This window comes from Lagenorhynchus albirostris, chromosome 13, assembly GCF_949774975.1.
Source record: "Lagenorhynchus albirostris chromosome 13, mLagAlb1.1, whole genome shotgun sequence".
NCBI lineage: Eukaryota > Metazoa > Chordata > Mammalia > Artiodactyla > Delphinidae > Lagenorhynchus > Lagenorhynchus albirostris.
In genome coordinates this window covers 65,336,950-65,358,473 of record NC_083107.1, presented here as the reverse complement: position 1 = coordinate 65,358,473, position 21,524 = coordinate 65,336,950, and the positions used below count along the sequence as shown (strand labels likewise).

Below are 21,524 nucleotides of genomic sequence, written 5' to 3'. Positions count from 1 at the left end.
GATTTGATAAACTTAAGGCACTCCTAATAAAAATTAGAACAAAACAGAAGTTAACTATTTAAATATAATACTCTGTTACCAAAACTCAATAGTATCTCATATGCTGAAGCATTAAAACCCACATTTTGGTTAAAGTCAGAACTATGCTTTTTATTATTAAGCAAATGCTAGTGAAAGCACTAAGAAAAGACCATAAAGATGAGAAAATTCAACATAAAGCTGCGTTTTTGCTGCTGATAGAAAATCTAGAAAGTCAAAAAGAGTCCAGTCAAAAAATCAAGTAGACTTAAAATTTGTTAGTATGGCTACATATGAGATAAATACACAACAACTGATTTTCTCTATTCTAAGCAGTGATTGCCTGAAAGCAGAAGTAGGAACACATATTCCATTCACCATAATGAAAAAAATTATGAAATTATTTAGGAATAAATTTTCAAAGAAAGCCACAGAAGTTATGTGAAGAAAACTGAAGTCTTATTGGAAGAGAAAATAAGATTTGAGCACATGGAAACTCATACTTTTTTCTTGAAAAGACAATATAAAAGTGTCAGTTCTTTCAAAAGTATAATGTAAATATCACGCAAATGCAATTTTGGGATAAGTCGAGAGGGGGGTGTTTTTGTGTGTTAGAATTAAGTTAAATACTCTTAAATGTATATTGCAAAATCGGCGCCAGCAGGAGCCCAATATCGTGTGAAAAAGAAAACAGCCAGACTTGCCTTATTCGATATTAAGTCACTAAGGGAAGCAGGAATAAACACAGATTAATGGAGCAGAAGAGAGAAGGGAGACTGGATATCTATATATTTGAGAATGTAATCTATGACCAAGTTGGTATTTCAAAACAGTGGGGAGAAAAGGAGTTATTTAATAAAGGATGCTAGAAAAATGAATGTCTTGAAAGAAAGTAAAGCTAGATTATAAAATTAAATGAAAAATGTTTCTCATCTTGTAGAAAAACATAAAATATACATACAGTCTAGGGGCAGGGAAGACAAAAACAGGAATCCAAAAGCTGTAACCGAAAAAGAAATGAACTTGTATAGACATAGACACGCACATGCATGCACACATGAGTATTGGATAGATGCCATAAATAAAGGCGATAGTGGATTTATAAAAATTTGCAACAGGGCTTCCCTGGTGGCGCAGTGGTTGAGAGTCCGCCTGCCGATGCAGGGGACACGGGTTCATGTCCCGGTCCGGGAGGATCCCACATGCCGCGGAGCGGCTGGGCCCATGAGCCATGGCCGCTGGGCCTGCGCATCCAGAGCCTGTGCTCCGCAACGGAAGAGGCCACAACAGTGAGAGGCCCGCGTACCGCCAAAAAAAAAAAGAAATTTGCAACAAAGAATACAGAGTATTAACAATCCATGATAAAGAAGGAGCTTTGCAAGTTGACTAGAAAGAGAGAAACAGCCCATAGGAACTAGATAAAGGATGTGGAGCTGCATTCACAGAGCAGCAAATCCAACAAAATAAACTCACTAGTGGCCAGGGAAACACTAGTAGCCTGATGACCAAAATTAGTGTAAACGATTTAAAGCATGTACAATATAAAGAGGTCTTACAAATCCGTAAGATGACAACTAACTGAATTTCCAAAACAGGTAGGAATAGTCCCAATGTATATCCAGTGAACTTGTTTTATCTAATCAAAGACATACAAATTAAAACAAAAATGACATACTTTGGCAACTTTCTAAAAATAGCAATCCCAAGCATTAGTAAAAGTGTGAAAAAGAAAGTACCACCATACATTTCTTGCGTGTTTATTAAATTGACCTTTGCAGGGGTCAGTTTCCCATAGGTAGCAAAAAGCCTGTTAAAGTATTCATGTTCTTTCATCCAGCAATTTAACTTATTGGAATTTATCCTAGAAAATCCTTATCATTAATTATAAAGGTATCTATTTAAATATTGATAGATATTTAAATATTGTTTATGTGAAAACTTAAATACCTGAAAACAAAGTAATTTTTAATATATATATAAAATCAGATATTATACATCTATAAAGTGACATATTAGAAAATCTTTAATGGCATGGATGGGAAATGCATGAACAAAGTTATAAAACAGTGTATACGGTATGATCTTATTTTTGAAAGTTTATATATCTTTTTTCGAAGAGCATGTTTTATATACACGTGTGTATATGTGTGTATCTGGCCTCAGCAAGTGCTGTATTGTTATTCACATCTTGCCTTTGATGTTCTAATAATGCACCAGTACTGTCGAATTATGGAAAATGTCAACAGGTTTCCACTCTACCTAGAAAATAAAACTTGTTTTGAAGATCCAGAGAACCAATGCCCATCCGAAGAGAGATTCGTAACTGAAAAGATTCATGCGTTTACACATGGAAACACAAAAGTTCAATAGATTTAGGATAGGAAGTGAAAATATATGTCCCTAAAATTAATGTGTAAGACCTGAAGTCAGGTTGGATAAGCAAGATTGTTCACAAGGATACCATTTTTAGTTTCACCTTTCAGCTGAAATTTGCTTTTTAAGCGCAGGATGGTTCTCTCTTAGAAAAAGAGTAGGCACTAACTTTGACTTATTAAAAAAACAACAGCAACAACAATATGGGACAAGAGACCAATGATCCTAGAGCACAAATCATCAGTTTCTAATTCTGAATACCCTCAGAGGATTTAATATCTATGCTGAGCTCAAAATGTCTAAGGAATGAGTTAGTAGGGATGGAGAAGAATATGTATCAGGAGATGAATTGGGACCTACCCCTAGAGCCAAGGTCAATCCCCTAAACAGCTTTGCTTCTATACCGTGGGGGAGGAGTGGACTGCATTTTAGACAGCAGAACTCAGTGTCACTACAACAGACTTGTCTCTCTCCCAAGGAAGAGGAAATCTAGAGAAAGGAAGGTAAAGGGTAGCAGCCTAAACCGAACCTCTCTTCAGGTGCTGTAGGTGATCCTCCCACCTGGAGGAAGAACAATCACAATGAGAGTCTGAGCACGTACCACCTGCCAGGCACTTCTCTAAGCATCCTGCAGTCCTGTTTCCAACTGATCTTCACAAAACCCTATGAGAGTCGCTACTGTTATCATCTACATTTACAGATGAGGCTTCTAGTGAACTTGGCAAGCCATAGAGCTGATAAGAGGCAGAGCTGGAAGCCACCTGACTCCACCTTTTGTTCCATATGCATCCAACTTGTACAGAAGGAAAGATGAATAATGTCCCTAGTAGGAAACAGTAGTGTTTTCTCTAACAAAGAAAATGGTACTGTTTGAGCCTTAATACCAGTTGATTTTAGGTGATTCATGCATGCCCTATTATTTTGAAACTGAAAGTGTCTTCTTTATTGGTATTTTTCATCTAAATATATCCAAATCTGTCCACTCAAAGCTGTTCTTCAAAGTGTACTGACTAGTGCCAATTTGTCATGCTTATTATTAGCCATGTACTATTACATGTCAGTGTCAAAGTGGCACAGTGAATGACTTTTTAGTTATTAACTCCAACTTTTATTCTATTGGGTTTTTTTTAATTAATCTGAAAAATAGTGCACAAAACCAGCGGCTTCAGCATTTTCTTTTAACACACATACATCTTAGATCTCAAGCTGCTTTATCAAAAACTATCTAATAGGGCTTCCCTGGTGGCACAGTGGTTGAGAGTCCGCCTGCCGATGCAGGGGACACGGGTCCGTGCCCCGGTCCGGGAGGATCCCACATGCCGCGGAGCGGCTGGGCCCGTGAGCCATGGCCGCTGGGCCTGCGCATCTGGAGCCTGTGCTCCGCAACGGGAGAGGCCACAACAGTGAGAGGCCTGCATACCGCAAAAAAAAAAAAAAAAAAAAAAATACCTAATACATGTAGTCAGATTTATGGATCTAGCTCTAATAGAAAATAAACTTATTTGTAATTTTTTTTAAAGCAGGCATTAAAATGATATACAAACTATATTTTTGTATATTCTGCATACATTTGATTATGGAAGGGGAAAGAAAAGACATTTCAATTGTTATCAGCTCCATTAAAGATCACTTTGGATTAAAAAGAAACAAAAAAGCTTACATTTCTATTATTCTGCCACTGAACTATATAATTGAATCTGGGCAAATGGGGATTTCTTCACTCCGTTCTTTCATTTTAAACATACAAATGTGTAAAGACTTGGCCCTCCTCCATTCCTGGTGAGTAGGGCTCTACTAATAATCACGTACCCAAGTTGATTTGCATACTGAAAAGTCTGTTGTTTTCATACCAGAAAATTTAAAGATAGTTTAACTCCTTTGTAATTGCAGGAACTTATCTTTTCTTAATCCATTATGCATTATTTTAGCTATTATAAATTGGTAAATGAAATAGAGGCACATCTCAACTTCTGAGTATCCATTTCATTATTGTCACTTACGTATGAACCAAGTTCTGCAAGCCTGCCAACCCCTGGCCTGCTACCTTCTGGGAGGAAGCTAACTTGTCTGGTAGTAAGGGTTCCCCTGGGCTAGAGGCCCCAGGGCCAAGAGATCTTGATACGATGGTTTGAAAAGTAAGCTCTTTTCTCAGCAGTCAAGAGTTGTATGTGGCTTTGTGCTGTCTGGAGACATTTACTAACTATAAAGTTTAAAAATTGTCAAGACACTGCCAGGTATAAAAGCCTCTCTCCATTTCCGCCTCTCTTGCTCTGGCCCTAATGCCTTTCTGAGTCTGTGATGCTTGAAGACCCAGCTCCAGGAAAGGAGTGAAAAGATACAACCTGTCTTTTCTTCTCCTTCTTCCCAGTTCTCACTTTTTCGCCTTACTGTCTTTTTTAGCTTCTAATGTTACGATGTTGCTCTTGTTTATAATACAGATAGTGTTTTAATTATGTTGAAGTCCATCATTCCAGAGCTCTAAATTCCAAGCAAGCAGCTTATTAGAAACTTTGGGAACACTGCCTTTCTGTAAGGTAACACCCAACAGCCCCACCGAAGATGGCTGTAATTCTTTCAGAACCAAGAATTCACAGAACCAAGTTGAAAAAAATCCACTAGAGCAGGTCAGTCTCATTAACTGAATATAGAAGTTGTAGCACATGCTCACATTTAAGAACTTCCATGTGCCAGTCCCATGCAAAGAGCCTTGTGTACATTAGTTCACAAAATTGTTATAAGAGCCTCATGCAGAAGGAATTATAATTCCCTCCCTATTTTTAGATGAGAAGATAGGTGGTCTATAGATATGGGTTAAATAAGCATTTCTGGAACCTCTGTAAGTGCAGGACATTATGTCAGGTACTAAGGTTCTAAAGAGGCAAAGACACGGTCCTGCCCCTTAGATTTTTATGTTTCCCTGGGACACTGTGGGTTCCTGTGAGCTTATAGTACTGTAGTGCAGGATGGCAGGTAAGTGCCCAGAAGAGCACATCAGCACATATGCCTTAAGCACTCATAGAGGGCAAGACCACTTGGCCTGAATATGTAAAGAAAACTCTGCTTAGAACCCTTAGAATTTGAGCTGGTCTTTGAAGAAAATTGAGATAAAATATTTCAGGGAAAGAACCTGAAATATTTGAGGCAGAGCAATGTTCTTGGCCATTTTGTGAAATAATAATTTGAATATATGCCTTGAGTAGAAGACATGAGGTCCATAATTGGCATCTTCAGGGCCCAAGAGAGGAGTGCCCTGGATAGTGGTATAAAGAAGATACTTGAATGCAGTATTTCCCCCACTAACCATGCCGGCATCTGTGGACTAACAGAAGCTGAAGTTAGGTTAGAGCCTAACATGCTAACATTATGATGCGGTAGCGCTTACTATGTATCAGATCTCGTTTTGTCTTTTTACATATATTATTTACCCTTGCAACAGCCCTGGGAGGTGGTTTTTAGATACAGGAACTAAGTAAGTCACAGAGAGATTCATTCATTCATTTACTAAGAGGCAGAGCTAGGATTTGAACCCAGGCAGTCTGCTTTCACAGCCCTCATGCTCTGTACTGCAGGGAATCTAGAATTTTTTCACAAAACATTTCTGTCAGTGGTACCATCTGTCTCAAAACTTGCCATTTCTATATTGAACAGACACGTGTGCATGTAGACATACACCGCTACCCTACAGGTTGTCAAGAAGAATGCAGAAAGGGGCAGTTTAGCTTCTTACTAGTAGAATATATACCACTTTGCTACCAGTTTGTAATGATACATGGCTGTATTTGCTTGATAAGCATTAAGAACCGCCTAGAGGAGAAGGCTGGGACAGGTGAGCTGCGGGAACTGGTGTAGAGTGACTGAGTAGCAAGATGGTAAGATGGTGGGGTTTGCGTGGGGAAGGAGAGAGTTCCAGGCTGTGGACCACTGAGGCTGATGGGCCTGTAACCCTGACTGAGGAGAAGGGCTGGGCAGAAGGCGGAGGCAGAAATGCTGACTGCAGAGGAGTTGTTGGGGTTTTTTGTTGTTTTTTATCATCTCTATGGCTGATACTTTTTTGTTTTGAATTTTACTTTATTTTTTTATACAGCAGGTTCTTATTAGTCATCCATTTTATACACATCCGTGTATACATGTCAATCCCAATCTCCCAATTCATCCCACCACCACCACCACCACCCCACCGCTTTCTCCCCTTGGTGTCCATACGTGTTCTCTATCTGTGTTTCTATTTCTGCCCTACAAACCAGTTCATCTGTACCATTTTTCTACATTCCACATATATGCATTAATATACGATATTTGTTTTTCTCTTTCTGACTTACTTCACTCTGTATGACAGTCTCAGGTCCATCCACGGCTCTCCAAATGACCCAGTTTCATTCCTTTTTATGGCTGAGTAATATTCCATTGTATATATGTACCACATCTTCTTTATCCATTCATCTGACGATGGGCATTTAGGTTGCTTCCATGACCTGGCTATTGTAAATAGTGCTGCAATGAACACTGGGGTGCATGTGTCTTTTTGAATTATGATTTTCTCTGGGTATATGCCCAGTAGTGGGATTGTTGGGTCATATGGTAATTCTATTTTTAGTTTTTTAAGGAACCTCCATACTCTTCTCCATAGTGGCTGTATCAGTTTACATTCCCACCAACAGTGCAGGAGGGTTCCCTTTTCTCCACACCCTCTCCAGCATTTGTTGTTTGTAGATTTTCTGATGATGCCCATTTTAACTGGTGTGAGATGATACCTCACTGTAGTTTTGATTTTCATTTCTCTAATAGTGATGTTGAGCAGCTTTTCATGTGCTTCTTGGCCATCTGTATGTCTTCTTTGGAGAAATGTCTATTTAAGTCTTCTGCCCATTTTTGGATTAGGTTTTTTTTTTTTAACATTGAGCTGCATGAGCTGCTTGTATATTTTGGAGATTAATCCTTTGTCCATTGATTTGTTTACAGATATTTTCTCCCATTCTGAGGGTTGTCTTTTCACCTTGTTTGTAGTTTCCTTGGCTTTGCAAAAGCTTTGAAGTTTCATTAGGTCCCATTTGTTTATTTCTGTTTTTATTTCCATTACTTGAGGAGGTGGATCAAAAAAGATCTTACTGTGATTTATGTCAAAGAGTGTTCTTCCTATGTTTTCCTCTAAGAGTCTTATAGTGTCCGGTCTTACATTTAGATCTCTAATCCATTTTGAGTTTATTTTTGTGTATGGTGTTAGGGAGTGTTCTAATTTCATTCTTTTACATGTAGCTGTCCAGTTTTCCCAGCACCACTTATTGAAGAGACTGTCTTTTCTCCATTGTATATCCTTGCCTCCTTTGTCATAGATTAGGTGACCATAGGTGTGTGGGTTTATCTCTGGGCTTTCTATCCTGTTCCACTGATTTATATTTCTGTTATTGTGCCAATACCATATTATCTTGATTGCTGTAGCTTTGTAGTATAGTCTGAAGTCAGGGAGTCTGATTCTTCCTGCTCAAGACTGATTTGGCTATTCAGGGGTCTTTTGTGTCTCCATACAAATTTTAAGATTTTTTGTTCTAGTTCTTTAAAAACATGCCACTGGTAATTTGATAGGGATTGCACTGAATCTGTAGATTGCTTTGGGTAGTATAGACCTTTTCACAATATTGATTCTTCCAATCCAAGAACGTGATATATCTCTCCATCTGTTTGTGTCATCTTTGATTTCTGTCATCCGTGTCTTTTCCTCCTTAGGAAGGTTTATTCCTAGTTATTTTATTCTGTTTGTTGCAGTGGTAAATGGGACTGTTTCCTTGATTTCTCTGTCTGATCTTTCGTTGTTAGTGAAGAGGAATGCAAGAGATTTCTGTGAATTTTGTATCCTGCAACTTTACCAAATTCAGTGATTAGTAGTTTACTGGTGGCATCTTTAGGATTCTCTGTGTAGAGAATCATGTCATCTGTAAACAGTGACAGTTTTACTTCTTCTTTTCCAATTTGTATTCCCTTTATTTCTTTTTCTTCTCTGATTGCCATGGCTTGGACTTCCAAAACTATGTTGAATAATAGTGGCAAGAGTGGACATTCTTGTCTTGTTCCTGATCTTGGAGGAAGTGCTTTCAGTTTTTCACCATTGAGAATGATGTTTGTTGTGGGTTTGTCGTATATGGCCTTTATTATGTTGAGATAGGTTCCCTCTCTGCCCACTCTCTGGAGAGTTTTTATCATAAATGGGTGTTGAATTTTGTCAAAAGCTTTTTCTCCATCTATTGAGTTGATCATATGGTTTTTATTCTTCACTTTGTTAATATGGTGTATCACATTGATTGATCTGCGTATATTGAAGAATCCTTGCATCCCTGGGATAAATCCCACTTGATCATAGTGTATGATATTTTTAATGTGTTGTTGGATTCTGTTTGCTAGTATTTTGTTGAGGATTTTTGCGTCTATATTCATCAGTGATATTGGTCTGTAATTTTCCTTTTTTGTAGTATCTTTGTCTGGTTTTGGTATCAGGGTGATGGTGGCCTCATAGAATGCGTTTGGGAGTGTTCCTTCCTCTGCAGTTTTTTATAAGAGTTTGAGAAGGATGGGTGTTACCTCTTCTCTAAATGTTTGACAGAATTCGCCTGTGAAGCTATCTGGTCCTGGACTTTTGTTTGTTGGAGGATTTTTAATCAGTTTCAATTTCAGTGCTTCTGATTGGTCTGTTCATATTTTCTATTTCTTCCTGGTTCAGTCTTGGAAGGATATACCTTTCTAAGAATTTGTCCATTTCTTCCAGGTTGTCCATTTTATTGGCATAGAGTTGCTTGTAGTAGTCTCTTAGGATGCTTTTTATTTCTGCAGTGTCTGTTGTAACGTCTCCTTTTTCGTTTCAAATTCTATTGAGTCCTCTCCCTCTTTTTCTTCATGGGTCTGGCTAAAGGTTTATCAATTTTGTTTATCTTCTCAAAGAACCAGCTTTTAGTTTTATTGATCTTTGCTATTATTTCCTTCGTTTCTGTTTAATTTATTTCTGCTCTGATCTTTATTATTTCTTTCCTTCTACTAACTTTGGGTTTTGTTTGTTCTTCTTTCTCTGGTTCCTTTAGGTGTAAGGTTGGATCATTTGAGATTTTTCTTGTTTCTTGAGGTCGGCTTGTATTGCTATAAACTTCCCTCTTAGAACTGCTTTTGCTGTATCCCATAGGTTTTGGATCATCGTGTTTTCGTTGTAATTTGTCTCTAGGTTTTTTTTGATTTCCTCTTTGATTTCTTCAGTGATCTCTTGGTTACTTAGTAACGTATTGTTCAGCCTCCATGTGTTTGTGTATTTTATGTTTTTTTCCTTGTAACTGATTTCTAATCTCATAGCATTGTGGTCAGAAAAGATGCTTGATATGATTTTAATTCTTAAATTTACTGAGGCTTGATTTGTGACTCAAGATGTGATCTATCCTGGAGAATATTCTGTGTGCACTTGAGAAGAAAGCGTGATCTGCTGTTTTTGGATGGAATGTCCTATAAATATCAATTAAATCTATCTGGCCTATTGTGCCATTTAAAGTTTGTGTTTCCTTATTAATTTTCTGTTTGGATGATCTGTCCATTGGTGTAAGTGAGGTGTTAAAGTCCCCCACTATTATTGTGTTAGTCGATTTCCTCTTTTATAGCTGTTAGCAGTTGCCTTATGTATTGAGGTGCTCCTTTGTTGGGTGCAAATGTATTTATAATTGTTATATCTTCTCCTTGGATTGATCCCTTGATCATTATGTAGTGTCCTTCCTTGTTTCATATAACATTCTTTATTTTAAGGTCTATTTTATCTGATATGTGCATTGCTACTCCAGCTTCCTTTTGATTTCCATTTGCATGGAATATCTTTTTCCATCCCCTCACTTTCAGTCTGTTTGTGTCCCTAAGTCTGAAGTGGGTCTCTTATAGACAGCATATATATGGGTCTTGTTTTTGTATCCATTCAGCGAGCCTGTGTCTTTTGGTTGGAGCATTTAATCCATTCACGTTTAAGGTAGTTATCGACATGTATGTTCCTATTACCATTTTCTTAATTGTTATGGGTTCTTTTTTGTAGGTCCTTTTCTTCTCTTGTGTTTCCCACTTAGAGAAGTTCCTTTAGCATTTGTTGTAGACCTGGTTTGGTGGTGCTGAATTCTCTTAGCTTTTTCTTGTCTGTAAAGTTTTTGATTTCTCCATTAAATCTGAATGAGATCCTTGCCAGGTGGAGTAATCTTGGTTGTAGGTTCTTCCCTTTCATCACTTTAAATATGTCGTGCCACTCCCTTTTGGCTTGTAGGGTTTCTGCTGAGAAATCAGCTGTTAACCTTATGGGGATTCCCTTGTGTGTTATTTGTTGTTTTTCCCTTGCTGCTTTTAATATTTTTTCTTTGTATTTAATTTTTGATAGTTTGATTAATATGTGTCTTGGCATGTTTCTCCTTGGATTTATCCTGTATGGGACTCTCTGTGCTTCCTGGACTGTGGCTATTTCATTTCCCACATTAGGGAAGTTTTCAACTATAATCTCTTCAAATATTTTCTCAGGCCCTTTCTCTTTTTCTTCTCCTTCTGTGACCCCTCTAATGCGAAGGTTGTGTTTAATGTTGTCCCAGAGGTCTCTTAGGCTGTCTTCACTTCTTTTCATTCTTTTTTCTTTATTCTGTTCCACAGCAGTGAATTCCACCATTCTGTCTTCTGGGTCACTTATCCATTCTTCTGCCTCAGTTATTCTGCTATTGATTCCTTCTAGTGTATTTTTCATTTCAGTTACTGTATTGTTCATCTCTGTTTGTTTGTTCTTTAATTCTTCTAGGTCTTTGTTAAACATTTCTTGCATCTTCTCAATCTTTGCCTCCAAGGTCCTGGATCATTCTTTTTCCAAGGTCCTGGATCATCTTCACTATCATTATTCTGAATTATTTTCCTGGAATGTTGCCTATCTCTACTTCATTTGGTTGTTTTTCTGGGGTTTTGTCTTGTTCCTTCATCTGGTACAAAGTACTCTGCCTTTTCATTGTGTCTATCTTTCTGTGAATGTGGTTTTCCTTCCACAGGCTGCAGAATTGTAGTTCTTCTTGCTTCTGCTGTCCGCCCTCTCACAGAGGAGTTTTGAAAGTAAATGTGAACTCAGTTCTGAATCAGAAGCCAGGTGGCATAACATGTGACAAGAGGTGAAGACATGTCTTTTCCCTCATTGAGAGAGACAGTGGGGAAAGGGTAGATGAAGTGGAGGTAAGACAGCTAGAACAAGGATTGTGTCTCTGGTTGGTGGGCATAAAGAAACAGGCTCTGAGGTCTGCAGGTGGAGGGAGCACTAAAATATCAAACTCACTTGTCAAGGAAAAGTTTCATCTGTGATGGAGCAGGGTAGTCGTGATTGATGCTAAATTGACAAAAGGCTGCTCAGTTTTTAATGCAGGTGAGTTAATAGGTAAGACACATTATATTACCTTCTTAGTGGATATATCACACTCAGTGTAGCAGTGAAAGAGTTGGTCTTTGGATGCTTGATCAGATGGCCCACCTTCTAGCATGTAAATTCCTGCTACAGCACACCAGGCCATGGTCAACCAGTCTTTTCTCAGATGGTGAACACATCACCTCTTGACAGCTGTGAAAAAGCTTTTCCCTGTGGCTTCTAACCACAGGACCAAGTTCCCTCCTCTGGAGCTGAATGGCTTGGGCCCAGTCTCTCTTCTAGGACTTCAGACGCAAGTGCAGTGGAGTTGCCTCTACCAGCCTTGCACTGCCTCCTCTACTCCCATGTCAACAGTGCACAGGGTCCCTAAAGGACTGTCCCTCTGGTTTTGAACCTAAACCTTGTTGATATAGGTATTCTCATTTTTTTATGACATAGCTCTTATTAAGGGCTGAGTATTTTATAACACAGTTATGAAACCAGATTGAAACCTGGTCCTTTCTCTAAGGTAAATCACAGAGTAGAGGAGAGGGACAGTATATATTTATAGAGGTTCAGTAATGGTTCAGTAGTAAGGGTAAACATGGTGAGCTAAGGTGGGGAAGTTGCTTCATATCTTTACTGTTCTTAATATTGAGGTAAAATTTGAATAGAGTGAAATGCACAGATCTTAAATGTACCATTTGATGTAATCCACACCCTAATCAAGATATAGAATAGTCCTGCCCCCCAAGATATAGTCCCTGCCCCCCTGAAAATTACCTCATGCTCCCTTCCAATCAGTTCCCTCCCCCACAGGCAACTACTGTTCTGATTTCCGCCACCACAGATTAATTTCGCGTACCTCATATGGTTCTGTGATTGCAAATTTCACATCAAAAGTCTCTCACTGCAGATAAGTTGATATGGAAGAAAGCAACGTTCAGAGACTATGCCTCAACATGCTGTGTGCCCTTGGGCAGAAATCTTAACCTCCCTGGGCCTCGTTACAGGGTTCCATAGGGGATCCTCTTGATTCCTTAAAGATCCAACTCCGCTCACATTTTTAATCTCAAAACTGCCACCCCCCCACCGCAGTCCGTTCAAGAACCCGGAGCAGAAACAAACCTCGGGCTCATTCCACCCTCTCCAGTTGAGCATTCTGTCAGGTCAGTTCTTCCTTGTGATTTTTTTGGACATGTCACTTACTTTAGTCCCTACCTCCTCTTCATCTCTTGCCTTGTAATGACCAATCAAATTACTTTTCCGACCTCTCTTGCCCCTGGTCCTCTCCAGACTATTCTTATTACTGCCCCCAAGCTAATCCCTGATAAAATGAAACAAATTCTGGCCGCTTTTCTATTTAAAATCCTTAAGTGGTTCTCCACCATTTAAGGTGCTTCTCTGTCACCTACAGACTTGAGTTCCAATTCTCAAGTTTGACAATGAGGCCTTAACCGAATGCCTCCAGCCTGTGTTTAGTGCCCTCAGCTCCCCAGTGTTCTCTGCTGGGAGGCTCACCCTGCCATCGCTCTCCTGCTTCCCCAGCTCCCTCCCCATTTCCACAGGCCCCTGTTAGGGCACTGCACTTGCCGTCCCCCTGATTCTGCTGTGAGCTCTGCAGTGAGGTTAGGGACCGTATTTTATTCACTTCTCTATCTCCAGCATCTGGCATATGACTTTGCCGACAACACTTAACCCCAAAGTAACTAAATCATGAGATTTCTAAGGATGGTGCTGCACTGGGTCAGGGTCTTATTCAGACTTCACATTGATGTTTCTAGAAATAAAAAAATCATATGGAAGTTTTCATGCATGTCTGACCACTTCATCAAGTCTGATTCTTTCATTCCAGTAGCTTTCGTGATAATATTGGGTTAATGGTGAGCAAGTTTTTTATTTGGAGTGAGGGTGTATTTATTATTGATAGGAGGTCTCAAAACAGTGAGTCCTGCTGGTGTAAAAGAGCTGTCTGTGCTCTAATTCCTGTCTCAAATCTAACTTAATGTGCTTATTCGTTTAGTTCTACAATGGCAGATTACCGTTTCTACAGATGAAGGTAATTTCTTTCTAAAGGTCTTTGTGGTAATTAGCAAGCAGATAACAAACTAAAAATGACTGGTAAATGCTGACCCAACAGCATAGGAACACGAGTATTTACAGCCCTTGTTTGTTCATCTTGGTTCACTTGGTCCTGGTTTTGTGAATCAGCATTGCTGTCTGAATTGATCTTTACTCCATCTGTATTTTTATCTTTTCCAAAACCTAGGTAAGAACCTGGATGCCGTCCATGACATCACGGTGGCATACCCTCACAACATTCCCCAGACAGAGAGGCACCTCCTCCTTGGGGACTTTCCTAAGGAGATCCACTTCCACGTCCACCGATACCCAGTGGACACCCTCCCAACATCCAAGGAGGACCTCCAGCTCTGGTGCCGCAAGCGGTGGGAAGAGAAGGAGGAGAGGCTGCGCTCCTTCTATCAAGGGCAGAAGAACTTTTACTTTACGGGGCAGACTGTCATTCCACCTTGCAAGTCTGAGCTCAGGGTCCGTGTGGTCAAATTGCTCTCCATACTGTACTGGACCCTGTTCGGCCCTGCCGTGTGCCTGCTCGTCTATCTGTACAGCCTCGTTCGGTGGTATTTTATAATCATCATTGTCATCTTCGTGCTGCAGGAGAGAATATTTGGTGGACTGGAGATCATCGAACTTGCATGTTACCGTCTTTTACACAAACAGCCACATTTAAATGCAGAGAAAAAGGAGTAAGATCGTAAGGTTCACAGTGTAAAAGCCTAGGGGTATTTTGGATAAGCTTTTGTAAACCGAGATGCTTTTTTGCATGACTATGTCAAATATTTCTTACTATCGTCATTATTTGTTAAAGATATTTTGCACTTAGTTTTGTGGGAAAATATTGCTACACACACGATTTTTTTTTAAATCTCTGAATGTAATTTCAACACTGTGTAGCAGGGAGCGATCGCTGTGAAATAACTTGGGCCAGAGTATTAGTAAACAATCATCAGGCTGTTAGCAGACAAGGTACACACAGATCTTCTTAGAGGCCCAATCCTGCTTCCTAACAAACTCCCCAGACAGGAGGCAGATCTGGGGCTCCTGGGCACTGGCCCAGATCAAGTGCTGGTACCTGACGGTGGAGGTGAGGGCCCTTCCTCCTGGCTCCCTCTCGGCCCTGTCCCCGCACTCCTTTCTATGCCAGTCAAACCCTTGCATCCTTCCTCAAGACCAGAAAACAGAAACTCCTTGTCCTTAAGCTGAACAAACATTTTAATAGGAAGCCCTTCATTACTCATGAAATCTTGGCATTTAGCCGTGCACTGACCTAGACGTCACAAGACCACCGGTGCCCTTTTCTCACGTGGAAAATAAGAGCTGGACAAGTCTCAGGGAGCAACCACAGGCTCTCCACTCAGAAACCTTAGTTTGAATTTTTAAAACCAGGAATTCATACAGTTTAGTTCTTCACTTCTGTGTAACCTTGTTTAGTGCCGGTTTCTTTACAGCTTGTTAGCAGGTGTAGCTTTTCTGCATCATAAACGGTATACATCAAGTCACTTACCTTTTAAAGGAAAACGTAGGAGGACGTTCTCTTATTGCCATCAGAAACACTTGAAGTTGTGTCTTGGTTGAAATATTTCTTTAAAACCTGCCACAAAAAGGAAGGTTATTGTATTTTCTACGTGTGCATGGGTGTCTTAACTTCTGCCACTAAATCAACAGCAGCACTTGCAGACAGGGCTGTAATGGTTTAACCTAAATTATTCAATCCTTGTAGCCTTGACAAGTTTTATTCTTAAAACCAAAATGGTCACACAAAAGTGAATCCTTTTTTAATGATAGTGAGGGATCTCTCTTTTTTAGTCCCAGGTTTCCTCTCTCATTAGTAAAACCCACATTTTACCAATTGTTCACCTAAATATTCCTGTTATTTGGAGTCAATGGAAAATTCAGCAAGTCAACAGCACCAATCTCCTTCTGAGGCAAAAAAGAAATGTGTGGTCATTGTTTCCACTCCGCTGGGGCCCTGCAGCTACGTTTTTTTTTGGTCCTAATGGGAATGCCGGTCAGAGCAGCAGAAAATATGGGGCAATTGAAAGTCTTTACTGGGCTTCCCTGGTGGCGCAGTGGTTGACAGTCCACCGCCAATGCAGGGGACATGGGTTCATGCCCCGGTCTGGGAAGACCCCACATGCCGAGGAGCGGCTGGGCCTGTGAGCCATGGCCGCTGAGCCTGCGCGTCCGGAGCCTGTGCTCCGCAACGGGAGAGGCCACAACAGTGTGAGGCCCGCAAAAAAAGTCTTTACTGTTAAAAAACCTGTCCGCGTATTCCTGCCTTGAACCAGCTTCAAACACTGTTTCTAGCTTTGTGTACTCTTGGCACGAGTGCCTTCTCCTTAATTACATCTCCTTCGTGCTGGACGGTGATTTCCGCCGACAGTGGAAACCGGCATCGCTGTGACAGGCAAGCACGCTGTGAGCTACACTTACCCAGCAGACTCTTCTTTCAGAAAGCCACCACAGCACTCATGTTGGCACCATCTTCACTGAAAGAGAACTAACTAGTGCCTCTGCTACAGAGCCCAACCTGTATTTAACTACTCTCCCAAGGCTGTTTTTAATCCTGCCGGGGCTACTAATTAGTTGCCGGGGCTACTAATTAGTTATTATGCATATCTGCTCCAGACCCAGCTTCCTTGGTTTCTAAGGTGGTTATTTTTTTAACCTTTTTTTCCCCCCCTTTAATAAAAGAGGTTTCTAATTTAGGTCTCTCTCAGACTTCTGGTTATATTTGGAAATAAGAAATAGTTTAACAATCAGGATTGCATTTGTCCTGGGTCAGAGAGAAACGCTGAGTTTTCTACTCCACAGGTGTTTGTAATGTAGCCGGGCTGCCCTTCCTCCAACTGCTCAAGGGTCTGACTTTAATGGCGAGTCCTCTAGAACCCCATGAAACCTGTAAAAGGGGAACTCTTCCTTTTTAAAACATGTTTTCTTTTGATCGTAAAAAACATGTTTAAGATAAAATGCAAACTCTTTTTTAGTACCCTGAATTCATAAGCACTGAAACTGAGACATTGTACTTCTAAGAATTAGAAATAACTTCAAAAAGAAAAATGTTGCCTTTTTTGGTCTCTGGTGTGGTTTTTTTTGTTTGTTTAGTTTGCAATAAGGCTTCTTTTAAAATTGAAATCATTTGTGTTTTCCTACACAACTTTTTCTTCTCTTATTTAAAGAAATACACTGTCCATGATTTGGACTCTAAAATTGATAGGTCAGGTAGAGGTTAATGCAGTTACAGTACTGTGCTTGGCCTCAGCTGTGACCCCTTCCCACCTCCCAGTCTGGCTCTGGACTCAGCAGCCGCCTGTCTGGCAGCATCTGGACTCTCACCAGTCCATCCAGAGGAGACTCAGTGGAGTTAGAAATGTTTACAGTGCTGTATGTCCATTTGTTACATCTTTACCATTCAGACAAGACTTAAATAAAGCAAGTGTGGTTTACATGGGACATGAACCATTATACTTAAAATAGGAACCTACAAGGAAGGGCACTGATTAGGTCACAAGTTTTCCCACCAGGCCTCTGATGAAACAAGCCAAAGTCACTGTAAAATTCAGTAGAAGAACATGGTAAAAGACTAAAAGAAAAATAAATGTCAGAGCCCGTAATTTAAAGTTCTTAATAAAATCCTTGTTTGTTAGGCTACTAAAACACAGACGGGGAGAAATCCCAGCTTCCACTTGAGTCACTTTGAAATTAGTTACGTCCATAGCCCCACGTCAGACCTCATCCATCAGCAGCCGACTGAACTCACCGGGAGGGGAGACGTTCCCATCTCACTCGGGCTTCAAGCTCGGCCTGACCACACTGCCCTCGTGCACTTGTATAACGGAGACTAATGGAGGGAGCCTGTTGGTATTAAATTGTTTACATTTCTTTATATAAATAATGTGCTTTCAGTGCCTTAGTTACGGGTCCCTTTCTTTCTCTTGTTCCAAGAATTCTGCAATGTGTCTCTTAGGTAAAAGTCTCTTTCTGCTATTCACTGGGAGAAAAATGGTTTCTAAAACACTGGTCACTGTGGTCAATACTACCTTGTGAGGACATCTGGGAAAGAGAGCTTTATGTGGAGGTAGCGGTTGCCTCAGGGCTATTGTTTATGTTGCAGAAATGCTCTTGTCACATGATAAGCTTCAGATTAGACATGGCCCTAAAGTTGTCTTGTGCTGACCTTAAATTCTTATTTCAGAAGAGAATCTTGGTTTAGGTAATTCATTTTTTAAAAGATCATGTGCAAAAACACTACGTTTTAAAAATAACTCACAGAACGGCCTTAGTTTTTTATGTCCGCTGGTATCTTTGTGAGTTGTGTTCTCTGTAGTATACATCCCAGAATAAAGTGGAGTGAATTCAATAGTTTACACGTGTGTTGGGTTTCTGTTTTTTTGCAGGAATGACTGGAGGCTATATTGTTATTGTATTATAACATGTGGTATTGAGGAAGAGCTGACCAGTTAGGACTCTTCTTTCACAGATGTTTAAAACATAATGCCAAAGCAAAAAGGGAATATACCACCTTCATCACTGAAAAAGTCCAGGGGCCGCAGCTGAATTCACGGTTCAGTGAATGTCATCAGAACTTGGTTTTCCCCCATCTCAGTTCGGCCTGAGGGCAGTGTGGTCGTTCCACAAGGGAGGGGGTCTCATGGGAAATATCCACACCACTAGCTGTAAGAGGTAAACAGGGCTCTATGCACACCCCTCCCCCACTGTCAGGGAATACAGGACTAGGAAGGCAATTCGTGGACCAAAGCTTGACAAATGCATGAAAATACACTTAGCAAACAGACATGCACAAAAATCATGGGACCTAAGGGTAGCAGGATATGCTGCCCCAGAATATGAGTGTAGGAGTTCAGGACATGCCACCCCAAATATACCACTTTGGAATATTGATTATTGTCAGCTGTAGGCACTTGAGAAACAGCAAATGCAGGGAAGGGCTGTCTCTGAACTCTCCTTTTCTGCCTGAAGACAGATCCTCCAAAAGGAACTCAACTGCCATAAATCCCCTCCCTGGGAGTTTCATCAGCCAGAGGGGATTGACTCTTGTCACCGGAAAGGAGCCTTCACACCCACACACTTTGCCACAAAAGGCCATACCCACCCCCCATCTATTCCAAGGGTCCATTCATCTTTCCTAAAAAACATTCACTATCCCCTAAGATGGCTACTTTCTTCCTCCCCTTTTCCATTAAGATGGTATTTCAGGGGCTTCCCAGGTGGCGCAGTGGTTGAGAGTCCGCCTGCCGATGCAGGGGACACAGGTTTGTGCCCCGGTCCGGGAAGATCCTACATGCCGCAGAGCGGCTGGGCCCGTGAGCCATGGCCGCCGAGCCTGCACGTCCGGAGCCTGTGCTCCGCAACGGGAGAGGCCCCAACAGTGAGAGGCCCGCGTACTGCAAAAAAAAAAAAAAAAAAAAAAAAAAAAAGATGGTATTTCAGGCCTGGATTCTAAGCCACCTCAAAGAGTTACTCATTTTTCCCTGGGTATCTTCATGAATACATGAGGGATACATGCTAATAAAGTTTTGACTGTTCTCTTGTTAATCTGGCTAATATTACTGGAGCCAAGAACTCAGAAGGGCAGAGGGAAAATGATTTTCCTCCCCTACAGAACCTAAGCTCTGCAGTGCCCCATTCTGTCTTCGGGTTCTCCAACAAGCATTTGCTTGAAAGATCCACTCTGAGGGGAGCCCCCAATGTCATTCTCTGGGAAGGGGGTGTGAGGGACCAGAAGAATGGGTTTCCAGGACTGGGCCATGGGGCTGGTGGGATTTCTATATTCTGTTCAGGCAAAGGGGAGAGGAGAGCATAGTCTTTCTAGTCACCCATGTGCTTCCACATCACTCATTTCACTGATAAACTATGTAAAGGGCTTCAGCAGCTCCCTGCGAAGAGTGGGTTTTCAACGAGGTACTTCAAATGCCAGCTAGTAAGCCCCAGGATGTCACAGAGTCTAACCTACACTCATACAATGCACTCTTCATGCCAAAATGTTTTTAAAGTAAATACCTAAAAGACACCTTGCGCTTTCCTGGCTGTGTTGACTTGATTCCCAGGATCCACACGGTGACTTGAGGCCTGCAGTCACTTCAGCCCTACATCCTCTCAGTTTCAAATCCGGTGGGAAACAGCCAGGGAGACTGCTTCCCCAGTGGCTTAACACAAATCCTAAAGTGGGTTGCAATGCTCATTCCTAAACCACTTACTCGCCTGGAAATAACTAGGTGGCTTGCGTCCCTGGGTTACTCACCACCCCCTGGAGCCAGGGCTGGCGTTTGTTCCCCTGGACCACAGGGACCAAGTGCTGGGGAGGGATGAACTTTCAGAGGGCTGCTGTTGAGAACAGGATAAAATGACGCTGGGTGGCCAGATGTCCACCTCGACTATGAAACTTCCCAAACCGCCCAGTGGAGCCGGGAGCAAATCAGCACAGCTTGCAGAGAGAGTCCCTGACCCTGCACAGTGAGAAACAAAGGAGCTTGGCCGCCTCCTCCCATCAACACCAGGGGATATTTGGGAATCCAAGGTTCTCCAGAGCTGTACACAGACAACCTCATCAACAATTGGTCCATCTGAATACTTTAATCATTACCTCTACTCAGATCACCCGACTTAAGCAAGACAGTATGGATGACATTTTTCTTCCCGTGGCAAATCTGTTGAAGCACAAATCCTGTAGCTGTCATGTCTCTCCCTGTTGGCTGATGCAGTCCTGCTCCTTCCAGCACTGCAGGCACAGAATCTCAGTGCCACTCACCCCTCCCTCACCTGCCCTGACGGTCAAGCTGTCACCCCCACCTGCGCCTTCCTCCTCAGGGGCAGCTCCTTCCTACTGCATTAGACCTGGCAAGTCAGCACTACCTACCAGTTCTCCCGGCTCCAGTAGATTGACGCCAATCTCTATCCACGGGACCCAGGTGATCTCCCCACAACCCCAGTTTAATCATGGAACCCTGCGTCTCACCACCCCCAGTGGCTTTCTGCTGATGTCAGGCAGCCCAGACTCGACCTATCCCAGTTCTTCCCAATCCACCCTATCCTTGGGCCCAGGATTGGCCCCGGGTGTGGACCTTTTCACCCCAAGGCAACTGGCTGCCTAAAACTCACGTGCCCCCTGCTCTTTCCCACCTTTGCTCATAAAGGTGCTTCCTTCACAGCCCAAATTCTGTCAAATCCCCCTTTTTCTCTGAACTGTTTCCTCATCAGTCTAGCTTGAAATGTCCTCCTGTCGTGGTGATATTTCTCTGCAACTCTCGCTTGACCGTATTACATACTATCTTACGTTATAGTTATTTTTCAGTCTTATCACCTCACCTGGAGTATAAGCTTCTGGAAAGCCGAGATAAGAATGCCTCATATTTCTCTTACCCCGAACAGTATTTAGCCCAGCATCTCACCAATTCCTTTTGCACAATAAATTCTAAACGGTGGTTCCTTGGAAGTCATTCAGAAAGCATCCTGTACTAAACTCAAGCTGGGTGCAGAAATTTACAAATTTAACATAACAGAAACAAAAATTTGAAATGCAAACCCATCTACCTCTGGGAAATAGCTTTTCTTTTTTTACAAGAATCAAATCATTTTTGATTGATGATATGATTTACCAAAATATATTAGTAACTGAACTCTTAAAAGTAGAAACTTGGCTCAAAATGTGCATACTTAAGAATCT

The 21,524-nt window shown here is 41.3% G+C and overlaps 1 protein-coding gene across 5 annotated transcripts in view; it reads left to right on the top strand.

Annotated features, from left to right (window-relative positions):
- The window catches only part of LCLAT1 (lysocardiolipin acyltransferase 1), a 192,104-nt gene extending 173,899 nt beyond the window's left edge, over positions 1–18,205 (top strand). For all 5 annotated transcript variants that reach the window (XM_060169063.1, XM_060169062.1, XM_060169065.1 and 2 more), the window contains one exon: positions 14,028–18,205. In XM_060169063.1, coding sequence (XP_060025046.1) covers positions 14,028–14,530 — 503 coding nt within the window. In that variant the 3' untranslated portion in view covers positions 14,531–18,205. The remainder of the gene's footprint in view (positions 1–14,027) is intronic.
- The last annotated feature ends 3,319 nt before the right edge of the window (positions 18,206–21,524 follow it).